The 12,832-nt window shown below is 34.3% G+C and overlaps 3 protein-coding genes across 7 annotated transcripts in view; 2 read left to right on the top strand and 1 right to left on the bottom strand.

Annotated features, from left to right (window-relative positions):
• Window positions 1–2,090: 2,090 nt before the first annotated feature.
• LOC126760005 (T-complex protein 11-like protein 1) lies at window positions 2,091–8,606 on the bottom strand. 2 transcript variants are annotated; one of them, XM_050475320.1, is made up of 8 exons: window positions 8,261–8,606; window positions 6,102–6,567; window positions 4,891–5,001; window positions 4,661–4,825; window positions 4,113–4,591; window positions 3,730–4,048; window positions 3,499–3,665; window positions 2,091–3,407 (listed from the first exon to the last, which is right to left on the bottom strand). In XM_050475320.1, exons 2-8 carry the CDS (start codon window positions 6,122–6,124, stop codon window positions 3,088–3,090), a joined length of 1,584 nt encoding a protein of 527 aa, XP_050331277.1. In that variant the 5' UTR covers window positions 6,125–6,567; window positions 8,261–8,606; the 3' UTR covers window positions 2,091–3,087. The 2 variants fall into 2 exon arrangements, with proteins under 2 accessions (XP_050331277.1, XP_050331278.1); XM_050475321.1 differs by lacking the exon at window positions 6,102–6,567.
• A 209-nt stretch (window positions 8,607–8,815) lies between these two features.
• LOC126760008 (probable isoaspartyl peptidase/L-asparaginase CG7860) lies at window positions 8,816–10,426 on the top strand. 3 transcript variants are annotated; one of them, XM_050475323.1, is made up of 2 exons: window positions 8,816–9,148; window positions 9,204–10,426. In XM_050475323.1, exons 1-2 carry the CDS (start codon window positions 8,936–8,938, stop codon window positions 10,236–10,238), a joined length of 1,248 nt encoding a protein of 415 aa, XP_050331280.1. In that variant the 5' UTR covers window positions 8,816–8,935; the 3' UTR covers window positions 10,239–10,426. The 3 variants fall into 3 exon arrangements, with proteins under 3 accessions (XP_050331280.1, XP_050331282.1, XP_050331281.1); XM_050475325.1 differs by having other exon boundaries at window positions 8,816–9,152; window positions 9,224–10,426; XM_050475324.1 differs by having other exon boundaries at window positions 8,819–9,148; window positions 9,224–10,426.
• Window positions 10,427–11,103: 677 nt separating this feature from the next.
• Window positions 11,104–12,832, top strand: part of LOC126760004 (protein gone early) — an 84,634-nt gene continuing 82,905 nt past the window's right edge. For both annotated transcript variants that reach the window (XM_050475319.1, XM_050475318.1), the window contains exon 1: window positions 11,104–11,668. The gene's annotated coding sequence lies outside the window, so the exon portion shown is untranslated. The remainder of the gene's footprint in view (window positions 11,669–12,832) is intronic.

Genomic DNA, 12,832 nt, shown 5'->3' with positions numbered 1-12,832 from the left:
TGCGCAAAAAGTGAGTTTTTTTGTTAAGGTTGTCCATATAGAGAACCTTGTATACCCTTTTATGCTTTAATAAATGCAACTGTGAAGAGTATTATAGCTTCGATGCAGTCGTAGTTAGCGTGTTTTATTGTTTTTAGATTAATTTTGGGTCGTATTATCGCACTCACGACCCACAGAGTAGTTGTTACAAGTCTAGCCTTTTTTCCTTTAAAACGACACCGGTGAAAGATTTAGTGACTAAATATATATTATTATATGTAGTTCGATAGAGCATTTTCGTGTTGCTTCTTACATAACAAAACTTTAAGTCCAGTAAAAAATCACATATCGAACTGATCAACGATTTCATTGTTATGAACGAGTAATTTTTTCATATAAAAAATTAAATATTTTATTAGAATTTTTTATTGTTACAAACATACACTATTAACGAAGAAATTCTGAAATTGTTGAAAAAAAAAATATTTTAAACTCGGCCATTGCGACGCCATTTCCGGTGACCACTAGGAAAAAAGTGCGCCCTCGTTGCCAGGATAACTTCTTACAGGATCATCTAAAGTGAAAAAATACGTGTTTTAGTTAAAACCTTAACTTAGAACTTGAACGAAGGAAAAAGACTGAAAATTGAATTTTTGGTAGACATTTTTACCAAAAAACAAGAATAAACGTTAACTTCGGTTGCACCGAAGCTAAATACCCTTCACAGGTGCATTTCTCTTAGTAACTATGTGTTAAGTTTGTATGGAATGCTATAGTAATTCGTTTTGAACAATTTTTTTGGAGATTATATTGTTACCTTAAGCAGTAATCCATGCCAAATTTCGAGAAGATACCACGTCAAATGCAAAAGTTTTCCATACCAGCACTAGATTCCGATCATTCAGTTTGTATGGCAGCTATATGCAAAAGTTTACCGATCAGAACAATTTCTTCGGAAATTACATTGTTGTCTTAGAAAATAATCTATACCAAATTTCGTGAAGATACATTGTCAAATGTGAAAGTTTTCCATACAAGCCCTTGATTCCGATCGTTCAGTTTATATGGCAGCTATATGTTATAGTGGTCCGATATCGGCAGTTCCGACAAATGAGCAGCTTCTTGAAGAAAAAATGACGTTTGCAAAATTTCAAAACGATATCTTAAAAACTGAGGGACTTGTTCGTATATATATGTACAGACAAACGGACATGGTTAAATCGACTCAGCTCGACATAGTGATCATTTATATATATACTTTATAGGGTATCCGACCCTTCCTGGGTGTTACAAACTTCGTGACAAACTTAATATACCCTGTTCAGGGTATAAAAACAAAAATTTCAGTGAAAGGTCCGCGAAATTTTTTTCAAATAGTTGTAATCGAAAAAAACATGCTTCGTCGAAGTCTTCAAGAATTTTATCTCAAAAACCTGTGTAAAATTTCATGATCTTCAGTTGAGTAGTTCTCAAGAAATCTTGCCAACCGACTTCAAAAACACAATTTTGAGAAAAACGCGTTTACAGACGGCGCACTTAGCCTAGCTAGCCTCGAGCGCACCAGTTCTCAATGCTGTATCTCCGAAACTTTTACTCAGATCAACTTTAAAATTTAGGGCAATATTCTAAAGGAGAGTTGTAGAATTTAAAAAAACAATAAAAAAATTCGATTTTTTGAAACCCGTAAACCCATGTAACCCCTTAAGCTTGCTAACACATTTAAACCAATTATCAGATTTAGCGTCTAATACTAACCAATCACATAAATGAATACATAATTTTCTGTATTTTATAATATTTATTTATTTTTCACATTAATTGTATATGCTAGAGATAAAATTATAATCAATTGTATTAAAGTTGCTTTCCTCAGCGCAACCATGAATATTACGCATATGTATTGTATGTATGTATGTATGTTTCTAGAATTGTATAGTATATCATATTCGGTTGTATAATGTATATATTCCATTTATGTATGGGTAGTATTAGGGTTAATGTTAATAGTTCTCAATATCACAACACATTTCTAATTAAGAAATCTCTTCTTTTTCCAATAAAGAAAATAAATAAATAATGTAAATTAATGCAGTAAATTACAACAAAAAAGATAGCTGTTGTAACAGTTTGTTCACAATATATTTATATGTTCTAGTTACATGCCTTCGAATAAGTCATTCACTAAATTCAGTTCGTTTATGTGTGTATTATGTATGTATGTGGGTATATAAAAATTCGTAAAATGCTGGTAAATAAAAAACGGTATCACTTCATTGTGGTTGGTGGTTGAGTTAGGAGTTTCAACTAAAAGTAGTCCTCTGCTAGATTATCGCACCCAATCGTTGGTGTTTTGTATGCTAATAGCTAGAACCAAGTTTTAAAACTTTTTATACTAAGCAGTTTCGTGTATAAATAGATTCCACACACAAGTGTGCAGTTACAATAAACGGTAAATATGACTAACGGAAATGTTAAACATAATTTCAAAGCATTTCAAGTCTCATTTCCGTTCCTGCAAGCAACACCAATATAATTTTAATTTTTTTTGGTTTTGTTTATAAATTTTCATTGGCCTTACGAAGCTTTTGTCGCTATATAAAAGCAAAATAAAATTAAAGATTTCGATTTTTTAACTAAGTTTTATAATTTCGCATTGAATTTAACTTCGCTTCATTTAATAATTTTGTGAAACAGTTATTTAAAATAAAATAATAGTACGTTTTAACGTTTGAATTTGTATAATTTTTACCATTTTCGACTATGCATTTCTTCATTATTAATCTCATTCAATTTGTTTGTTTCTAACGTTATCCATTTGCGATAAATTTACGTTTTTTTTTTTTTTTTGTTTTTTGGGTAAGAAAAATTTTCGATTTTCTGCATGTGCGCCACCCTAACTGCTACGCCTCCTTCATTAGTAAATTCTCTGCACTTCTGGCACAGCAAAGTGGGCTATGTTAGTTATTTCGTTTACAAAACTTCCGATTTATTCTATGAAATCAATTTAGGCCAATGGCAGCACTTGTCTGATAACAACATTCGCACCACATATTCACGCACAGCACATACTGCCGCTTGTCCTTCACAATACGCCAGCATATATTTCAATTATTGGCTCTGTGTAGCCTTCTCCTCGGCAGTGACAGCAGCAGCGGCATTGTCAGCAGAGTCCTGTTCCCTTGCTGTGGTGCCGCCAGCAGCTGCAGCATCGGACGTAGTTACTGTTGCTGCGCTGCTTGCGAAAGGCTGTTGTGTGAGGACACGCATAAAGTATTCACCGAAGACGGAATGATTATAGGCAATTACGCGTTTTAAGGCAGTGGTATAAGCCTCGAGTTCATCTTGGAAATCCGCATAGCCAGGTGGTGGCGGTGGCAAACCGGCTCGCGAGCGTAGGGCCAAACGGAAATATGTTTGAAAACGTTTCCCTATTGAAGCAGATGAAGTTATATAATCTTTTTCTCAAACTACATTTAATCAATTGTGCTTATTTAATTACTTGGAAAAAAAAATACTTACACATTAGTTGGCCTACAGGTGAATCCTTGTTGCCCGCCTGCATTATTTGCGATTTCAATAATTCCTCCGTATTAGTATCCATTATCGGTTGATTTTCCTTTTGCAAGTACCCATTTATGACCGTCTTGACTTGCAGCCAAACGTTTTCTATCGAATCCAAGAGCTCTCTACAAAAAAAAAAGTTAGTTGTCACTTTAAGTTCGTTTTACAAAGTTTTCCATTTTCATTTACTTTTTATTAGTAGTGCCTTGCAATATGATTTCAATTTGCTTGGCAAGTGCGACACGATTTTCAGAGCGTTGCGAAATAATCGGCACACCTGAGCAAATGGAGATGACTGCCGCGCATGTGCAAATACGTTTGGCACGTTGGCCCAGTTTCAAGATACGTTCCTTGTCAACCGACAGCACCTCTGGGAACTCCATGGACTCGTCCCAATCCATAAGTTGCATGTAAGCATTGGAGATGGTTTGTTCTGGCGTTGAGGGCACATTATTGACATCATGTGCACAACTGTTCTTCAGCCAATTTTCGGTGGCTGGGAAGCCAACTATAAAGAGGAATGAATTAAAATTTGTACATTTAAAATGTAAATGCCCTCTGAGTTAACTTACATTTGTAATACTCCAAATACTCCTTGAATTTCTTCTTTTCATATTCCACCGAATTGGCCATAATGTCATTGCGTGCAAAATCGAGTAAACAGTTGACCATATCTAATTTCATGAGCGCCATTGTTTCCAGTATATTCTTAAAAGTATCCACCACATCTGTGATTTCAGTTAACTGACGCACCATTTCATCACGGGCTGGTGCACACGACTTAGCCATAATTTGTATGACAAAATTTGCATAAGCTCTAAAATCTAGGACACCCTCCTCGGCTTGTTGCTTGAGTACATCGATGTCCAGTATTTCGTTGATGTGCTGTAAGGCACGTGTATTATTCTGCGAGATGATTTGTGGAAAGCAATCTTTAATCTCAGCCAACAATTGTAGGGCGTAATCATAGCGAGGAGGATTTTCATTCAATTCACCACGCAATACATCCCAGAAGGCTTTATGCATAATATCTTTGATGCGGCGTTCCAGGCTGTCGTATTGAAAGTTTATTGAATTCATTTAGTAAACAATTTTGACATTTCATCTCTTATTGTCTTACCTGTTCTCTGGTGGTTCATAAGGCTCGAATTTAAACTCTGGATTAATTGCAATTTCGTGCACCAGTTCCATGTTTTGTATATTTTTTAGCACATCACCCACTTCGTTCAGTGTTAGCACCTTTGGTGGACTACCATCCATGCTGGGCAGAACGAAACGCGCTAGCCTGAAGTAGAAAAGCAAAAATTTACCATAAAATAGATAATATAGACATATTTTACAATTACTTACTTGTCAGAACTTTCACTCTCAGTGCGACTGCGTAAACTTGAGGCACCGGGTGAGGTACCGAGTAAATTTTCGGGCGGATTAGCCTCGCCACCAGAACCGTTGGAGTCCATCCTGAATGAGAAATTAAGACATTTATAAATAGTAATACCAATAAGAATTTAATAGATTTATAATTAGTAATAGCATAAAATAATTTTAAAACTTAACCTAAAAATGTGTACTAAGAAAAGTTTTTAAGGAATTGAGGTTAGTTTTTTTAAAACATTTTTTTTATTTTTTTGTTGTATTTTATTCTAATTTACTGCTTTTCGCTCAAAATTTAATTATTTATTATTATACCCGAACAGGATATATTAACTTGCACGTTTGTAAGAACCAGAAAGCAACGTCAGTGACCCTATAAAATATATATAAATGATCAGCATGACGAGCTGAGTTTATTTAGTCATGCCTGTCTGGCCGTTTGTCTCTCAGTTTTTAGGACAAAGCTGTCAAATGTTCAACACGTTCTTTTCTTTACAAGGAGCTATAGTATCTAGTATATACATAGTTAAATTTAACGATTAATTTTATGTTCTTGTAAGGAAACCTTTTTTATCTGACAAGATATCTTTACGAATTTTTTCTTGAATTGTCGTCTAAAACAATGCTGTAATCTCTGAACAAACTGTTCATATCGGACCACCATAGCTGCCATACAAACTGATCAAGATCTTGCAAGGAAACTTTATTTCTAAAAGGTATTTTAGCTTCGGCTCAACCGAAGTTATAATTTTTTCTTGATTTAAATAATTTTCGATCTAAAATTTATATAGACTCTTAATAAAGCATCTTAAAGATGAAAATTTTATTATGAAAATTTATACAAACAAGTAAACATATAAAATGTATATACATAAAAGTATGAATTAATATTAACTGAAACTTAATATACAAAGCACACGCTAAAGTTAATTAACTTATTGTATATGTATGTATGTATTTGTATATTTTTTTGACTAAGCAATGAAATAATTGCGCAGTAAAGCAGAAAACCAGTAATTTGCAGTAGCCAATGAACTGTGTACAAACACAAGAAATTATAAATAATTCATATGAAATGTAAAGCTTATAAAAAAATGCATTTCCTAACTTCTATTACACTAATTATATCTGCAACGCAAACTTTTCACCTCCCTACCCGCTAAAACAGCGAGTAATTGAATACTCACCTTGAAATCGAATCAGCTGGCATATTTGCGTTGTTTGTTATTTTTACTTGTGGTGTCTTTTTTCCAATATATTTTCTGTTTTTTGTTATTGTTTGTTATTACTCCACACTTTGTTGTTACCCCACACTTGGAATTAGTAAATGCAGCAACTTTTCATGCAATTCCGCGTCGAATACAAAGACAATTTTTTGCCTTCTGACTATAGAAGTGGTTTTACCTAACCTGGTTTATTACTTGTTTGCAGTGGATGTACAAAGACAGGCTTCAAATTGAACGTTTGACTGATGATTTCTTTGTTTGCAATTCCTTATTTGAAAGTAGGAATACACACGACGAACATCAATACTTGCTCTTCTGGTCACAGTTTCCTTTGTCTGCAGAGCAGCTATGCTTTTGCGATATCAACTTTCAATTTAGTCACGTGTATTTTGAAGTATTTTTAACGCTCTTTTTTTATTTTTGCAAGCTGTAATTGAGGTTGAAAAGTTTGTGTAATCAAGATTTGAATTTTTAATTACTACGCTACTGATTTCAAACATTTGGAAGTTAGTAGAATATAATTAGCATTTGCAAAATTTACAAAATAATCGATTTTTAGTTTTTAATGGACAAATAACACAGCAACTTTTATTCAAAATCCGAAAATTTCAAGTTATGACTGGGAGTGAATATTTTATTTTCTTAAAAATATTGAAATATTTTTACTTTCATATATGTATGTATATGTAACCCAATGTTTCTGGTCAAAAAATATACATATATAAATGATTGTTGTTACATGCGTCAGTTTCGTCAGCGAAGACAAATTAGCAGTAAGCAGTGTCTACAAAAATTTATCATACAATTCTTTTTTATAACGGCCGGCGCTTGTAACAGGACTTATGGCTACGACTAAGTATATCACCCTTATTTTATAATTCTACAATTTTTTACTCCAGTTCAAAATAAAAAGTGTTAAGCTAACCCGATGCCAATCATATTAGTGTTAGTTTTGGTAAAAATATTCACATTTTTACAACAATTTATTTGTAAAGGGTAAATGCTAGCAAACGTATGAATATAATACGATCTACGGCACAATATACCTAAGGTTGCGATGCAATCCTCATGTAATAATCTAATACAATCTATTTTTTTTAACTTCTAGTTTTTATTTTCAAAATAACATTGAAGGCCTTTGTTCAAAAATAATCTCTCATCTCGTCCAATTTTTAAGACTCTCTATACACAATAATTTTATATGAATTTTTCAAGCATTGCACAACAGTCCGTGCATATGTTTTTTAATAGTATACCTCGGCGAATGGGCTTTATCAAAAAAAAATATCTGAGGAAATAAACAAAACCAACGACAAAGCAGCAAATGAAAACAAAAATCGTGAAAATACAATAGGAAACTATACAAATTGTGTATACGCACGTAGAGAGGTACATATGTGTGTCTTTTGTAATACATACATATGTACATAATGTAATGATAGGTGGAAAGCGTATGGGTGGAACGTAAGGTGGTTGTTTGGGAAACTGTAACAAGGACAAATAAATACAGTCAATCTTCGATAAGTCGTAACCTCGATAAGCGAAAAACCTTGATATTTCATAGTATTTCTTCGGTCCCTAGAAAAATTCGCGAAAAATGCATGTATTTCGGTCCCTTTGATAACTCGTATTTTTCTTGAGACAAAAATTTAAAATTGTGTATCAAAAGTCTCTACAACTCGTATTTTTTTTCACAAAAAACCGTACGTGACGAAAACATCGACGATGAAAACGATGAAACATTTGAAACTCCCTCAGTTTCCTCAGTATTCAGTATTCTGTATGTTGCCTCTGTAAGTTGTATAACTTGATAACTTGAAAAACTCCATAACTCGTATTTAAACTGTGGTCCCTTGCAAATACGAGTTATCGAAGTTTCACTGTATACGATTTATTGGCATACATACACACGCACGTGTAGCTAATACTAGTATGTTAACAATTACAAGGTAGAAAAAACCTGAGAAAAAGATCCAAATGGCAATATTTATATGCAGAAACATACATATTTTCCAACATTTGAGTAAATTTATAAAATTTTGTATAAGCTTTGGTAGAAAAATTAGAAAGAAAAACTTTAGCACTACATTGTAACATGCAAAATTTTGGTAAAAACTCACCCAGCACTGATGCAGCACGATTCCTTCCTCAAAATTTTTAAAGTTTATATGTAGCAGACAAAGTATTCTTTCAACTTTGCATTTGTTTTCCGATGGTAGTTTTTTAAATAAAACGCAGTAAGCGTTTACTCTGAGGAAAATTACTACTAAACTTATATTGCTTTTGTTGTTGCTAAATTGTTCACCAAATTGGCTTTACGTTTTTAATAGACAATTTTTCTTTGTTTTTAATTGGATATATTAGTCACAATTTAGTTAAGTTTTGCTGAATAAATGCAAGAGAGGAAACTTTCTTGCCTCTGAAAGCGTCCACAATGTTCGAGAAGAAAAAATAGATTGAACAGAAAATTAAAATAATCAAACGAACAAAACATGGCAGAAATGTCATCGAATTTTGTTTTGTTATACTTCATTGGTTTTGTTTTGATTAGATGAAGGGTGCCATATGTTTTTTTGTTCAACCAACTTTGCCATATTTCAGTAGATCCAACAAAAAGTCTTTGTCATAATCTTGTGTTCGAAATTCGAATTCTTGTACATAAAGTATGTACAATCAATATTTTTTAAGACATATAGAAAAACTTTGCAAAATTCTTTTAGTCTGTGTAGTAGTTTAAATTTTTGTATAAACAACATTTTCTTAATGGTGGAAATTCTCTGGCATTTCTCTTTCTGATGGCACTCGGCTTTGTTTTTTTTTATGACTTTAGTTTTCCAGTTTTGTTTATTTTGGTTTTGTTAGCTTTCCAATATAAATTTCTAGCTGAGATAAGGCAAGTAACCTCGGAGAAAACAATGTTAGTGATAAAAAGGGGCCCTGCAGTTGTCTTTCTGGACAAAGCGGTAAACTTTCTCTTCGTGCATTGTTCTTGGATTTATTGCTGCTCAGTGAGTAAATAAGAAAAATTATCAAGGAACTTTGAAAGTACAATTTTTTAATAAGTATACACCTATTATTTGCAGGCAAAGAAGTACATCTTTTGAAATGTCCCCACCAATGCTTTTAGTGCATGGAGGAGCCGGCGATATAGGTGATGCGCGTGTTCTCGGCAAAGTGCAAGGCATGAAGTTGGCTTTGAAAGCTGGTTTGCCATTGTTGATGCCTGCGATGAAATGTGGTGGCCACGAAGGGGGTTCTGCTCTGGATGCCGTCGAGGCGGCAGTGCGTGCAATGGAAGAGGATGAAAATTTCAATGCTGGCTATGGAGCTTGCCTTAATAGCGACGGCAATGTAGAAGTAGAAGCTAGCATTATGGAAGGTTCAAAGTTGCGTGCTGGTTGTGTTACCTTACTGCAGGACATCAAATACCCCATCACGGTGGCACGACATGTCATGGAAAGAACTAATCACACATTTTTGGGTGGTGTTAGTGCTCAAAAATTCGCTTTAGAAAATGGTGCTCTACAATTGCCACAAGGTTCATTAGTGACACAAAGTGCCCGCGATGCATTAGCACAATTTAAGAAACAACAAGCGGAGGGTAAAGACACCACATACGCAAGAACGGAGTTAGATACAGCTGTTAAAGAACGTCCGGGTGAGCCAGGTACAGTGGGCGCCGTTGCCATCGATGCTAAGGGTAATATTGCTGTCGCTACATCAACCGGTGGTATAACTGGTAAAGTGCCCGGACGTATAGGTGATACACCACTGCTTGGTTGTGGCACTTACGCCGACAATAAATGGGGCGGCGTTTCGTCTACTGGTCATGGTGAGACAATAATGCGCTTTAATTTGGCACAAAAAATTCTAGCCAATATTCGTTACGAGAATATGTCAGCACAAGCAGCCACGGAGGTGGCATGCAAAGAGATGACTGAACGCTTAGGTGGAACTGGTGGTGCTATAACTATTGGGCCACAAGGTGATATTGGCGTTGCATGGACGTCAAGGCGTATGGCTTGGGCTTATGTGCGTGATAACGAATTTATTTATGGCATAGATCAGGGAAAAGTACTAAGCGAGCCATTTGAATAATTGTAAATAAGAAAAGCTTATCGCTAACGAGATAAAGACCGAAACCAGAGAGCATGTAACAATTCTCATATGGTTTCTTCCGCAACTGCATTTACACAATTTATGTACTTTTATACGAAATTTTTAATGAATTATATATTATAAAATAAAGACTATAAATAAGACTGCAAAATATACAAAATTAAAAAGATATGTTTAAATGTCATTAAAAAATATATATAAATGTCGGGTAACCACAGGCAGTCACTTTTTATTGCCGCCTAAAAGTATGCAAGGTTTTCAGTACATGCATGGAATATAAATTACTATTTATACCTGATTTTACATTTGTGGGTTTTAATTGTTTTTAAATACATATGTATATACATTATGTACATACAAATTTATTTGGGTTATGAAACTTTTAATTGCATTTTATTTCATTGTTTGAAATTAAGGCTTTTGATTATCAATTCCCAGTATTAACATTCTTCTCTTCGTTCAATTCTCATTTTTACTATCTCACTTTTTGACATCGCTCTCATAAACCATTACATATGCAGTTGCCTGCTTTGATGTACAAACGTGCAATTCTACCTCTTTATTTGTTGTTTTGCAACCATCGCTGCCTATTACATGCTTGGGGCAGAAGAAGCTGAGCAAGGAGAAATTAAATGCGATTACTTTTGCTTAGAGCAAAGAAAAATGGTGAATGCCCATAAACAGTTAAATTTTATATTTTTCTTAATTATATTCAAATTTAACAATAATCCGTGTAGTACAATATATTTAAAAAGTCTCCTACACCCAAGCACACTTTCGACCCACTGTGCGCTGCCGATGTCGCAAACGAAAGAACAGCACCATTTCTCCAGCCGACGGCGTCTGCTTCGTTCAGTCTAAAATGTATTGGCAATACGAACGTGTGTTAAACGGTAATATTCTGAAGCGTTGCAGTTGACTTGATCTCAATTTCTTGTACGTTCGCGATCGCCGGAATTCGCTTAAAAGAAAGTCAGACAAAACAAAACAAATTCGAGGAAAATCCATTCGAAAAGTGCATTGCCCAAAAGTGTGAAAATAAATATAAATGTAGCCATAAAAGTTGCTAAATTCCAATGAAGTTGTTATATGAAAAGTGAATTGTGAAGGAATGTTGTGTGCTAGCATCAATGGAGAATGAATGAGAATTAACAAGTGTGTGAAAAGTTGAATAAAGTGAGGCTGAGGCTGTGGGCATTAAAAATTAACACAAGCTTGTGAATTAACCGCGATTGTGAGAATTTATTTGTGCAACGGGACGTGCTTATTGTGGCGTACGTTTGTGTGTGTGCAAATCAAAAACATTTGTACAAATTTTGAAATTTTTGCCGTAATATTCTGCAAGGAATGACCCGGTGTATTTTAAATGATTTAATATCGAGTGGATTAATGTGGCGCACTTAAAGCTGGTAATTTATTTATAATTTTAACAAAATTTAAGTTTGTGAATATGTACATACATACATATGTGTGTTGTGTAAGTGGAGTGTGTCCAAAAAATACCTGTCAAGTCGACTTATCAGAAATTCCTGTTTCTACTTTTTTTTGGTTGCGCGGCTTGTGCGTCCACCTTTTTTTGTACAAATACATATCTACATACATGCATACATTAACGAAGATTTAGATTGTCTACATTTCCCCTCTTATGTACGCTTGTTTGCGTTGACATTCTAGTTATTCGCTCGAGCTGCAACCTAACACAAAAAGAAACAACAATAAAGACCATCATGGTTGCCAAGCTTCTGTTTTGGATTAGGAGGGTAATGATGAGGAAGATATCTATTCAAATACACTTACATATATATTTTATTTTCAAAGTATAAACGCTTAAGGGCTTCTATTCACTTACATGGACGAAAAAAAATGTTTTTTGGTGAATTTATTTTGAAGAAGCATTTAATTTATAATTTGGATTCCTTGATCCCGGTGCCGATCTCAGGGAGGACCACTGAAAAAAGGTGTCTGGCGGGTAGAAAGGATTTTTGTTCTTATAACTATCATAATTCCAATTTGCAAAAAAAAAAAAATATTATCACAATAGATAAGTACAGGTAGCGGTCAAGGGATTAGTAAAAATTTTGATTAATTACAAAATGGCAGCTTCCAAAAGTAGTTGTTTTGAGAGTTAAAGTTACACCTACAGAAAAAGTTCAAAATTGTTATCTAAAATTTTGTTCCTTCAGTCGTTACCTGACAATACTATCTAAGAAGGAAATTGTGAAAATTTAAAGTCGATTGAGCCAGGAAAAATTTTCCTCACCAATAAAATAATCCAGTCCATTTCCGACGCAAATTATATTATTTGGCAACCCTAATTACTAGCGTGAATTGGGATGCGATCACTGCGCGCTATAGCGAAGCCAACGATAAACATGATAATAGTGAAACCTGAATAAAAATGAACAAAATAAACAAACACAAAGCGGCAAAATACCGAAATGCCGGGAAACCGGTTTCGCAGCTCCACGAAGTTAAAACGCACTGTTGCGCAGAGTCAGAGACCAGGTTTCGCAGTAAAAGCAACACATGAATGAGATGCTGCTTGTCGAGCTGAATGTGGGCAGTAGGAGTGC

This window comes from Bactrocera neohumeralis, chromosome 5, assembly GCF_024586455.1.
Source record: "Bactrocera neohumeralis isolate Rockhampton chromosome 5, APGP_CSIRO_Bneo_wtdbg2-racon-allhic-juicebox.fasta_v2, whole genome shotgun sequence".
NCBI classification, from domain to species: domain Eukaryota; kingdom Metazoa; phylum Arthropoda; class Insecta; order Diptera; family Tephritidae; genus Bactrocera; species Bactrocera neohumeralis.
Note: the sequence above shows the minus strand (reverse complement) of the source record. Positions and strands in the feature narration are given on the sequence as shown.

What these genes read in the sequence shown, in the direction of transcription:
- LOC126760008 (XM_050475323.1), top strand. Translation starts at nt 8,936, where the DNA reads ATGGCACTCGGCTTTGTTTTTTTTTATGACTTTAGTTTTCCAGTTTTG. An exon ending in CTTGGATTTATTGCTGCTCA is followed by an intron (nt 9,149 to 9,203) that starts GTGAGTAAATAA and finishes TTTTTTAATAAG; the next exon opens with TATACACCTATTATTTGCAG.
- LOC126760005 (XM_050475320.1), bottom strand. Translation starts at nt 6,124, where the DNA reads ATGCCAGCTGATTCGATTTCAAG. An exon ending in CCAGCTGATTCGATTTCAAG is followed by an intron (nt 5,002 to 6,101) that starts GTGAGTATTCAA and finishes TTTCTCATTCAG; the next exon opens with GATGGACTCCAACGGTTCTG. An exon ending in GAGAGTGAAAGTTCTGACAA is followed by an intron (nt 4,826 to 4,890) that starts GTAAGTAATTGT and finishes TTTCTACTTCAG; the next exon opens with GCTAGCGCGTTTCGTTCTGC.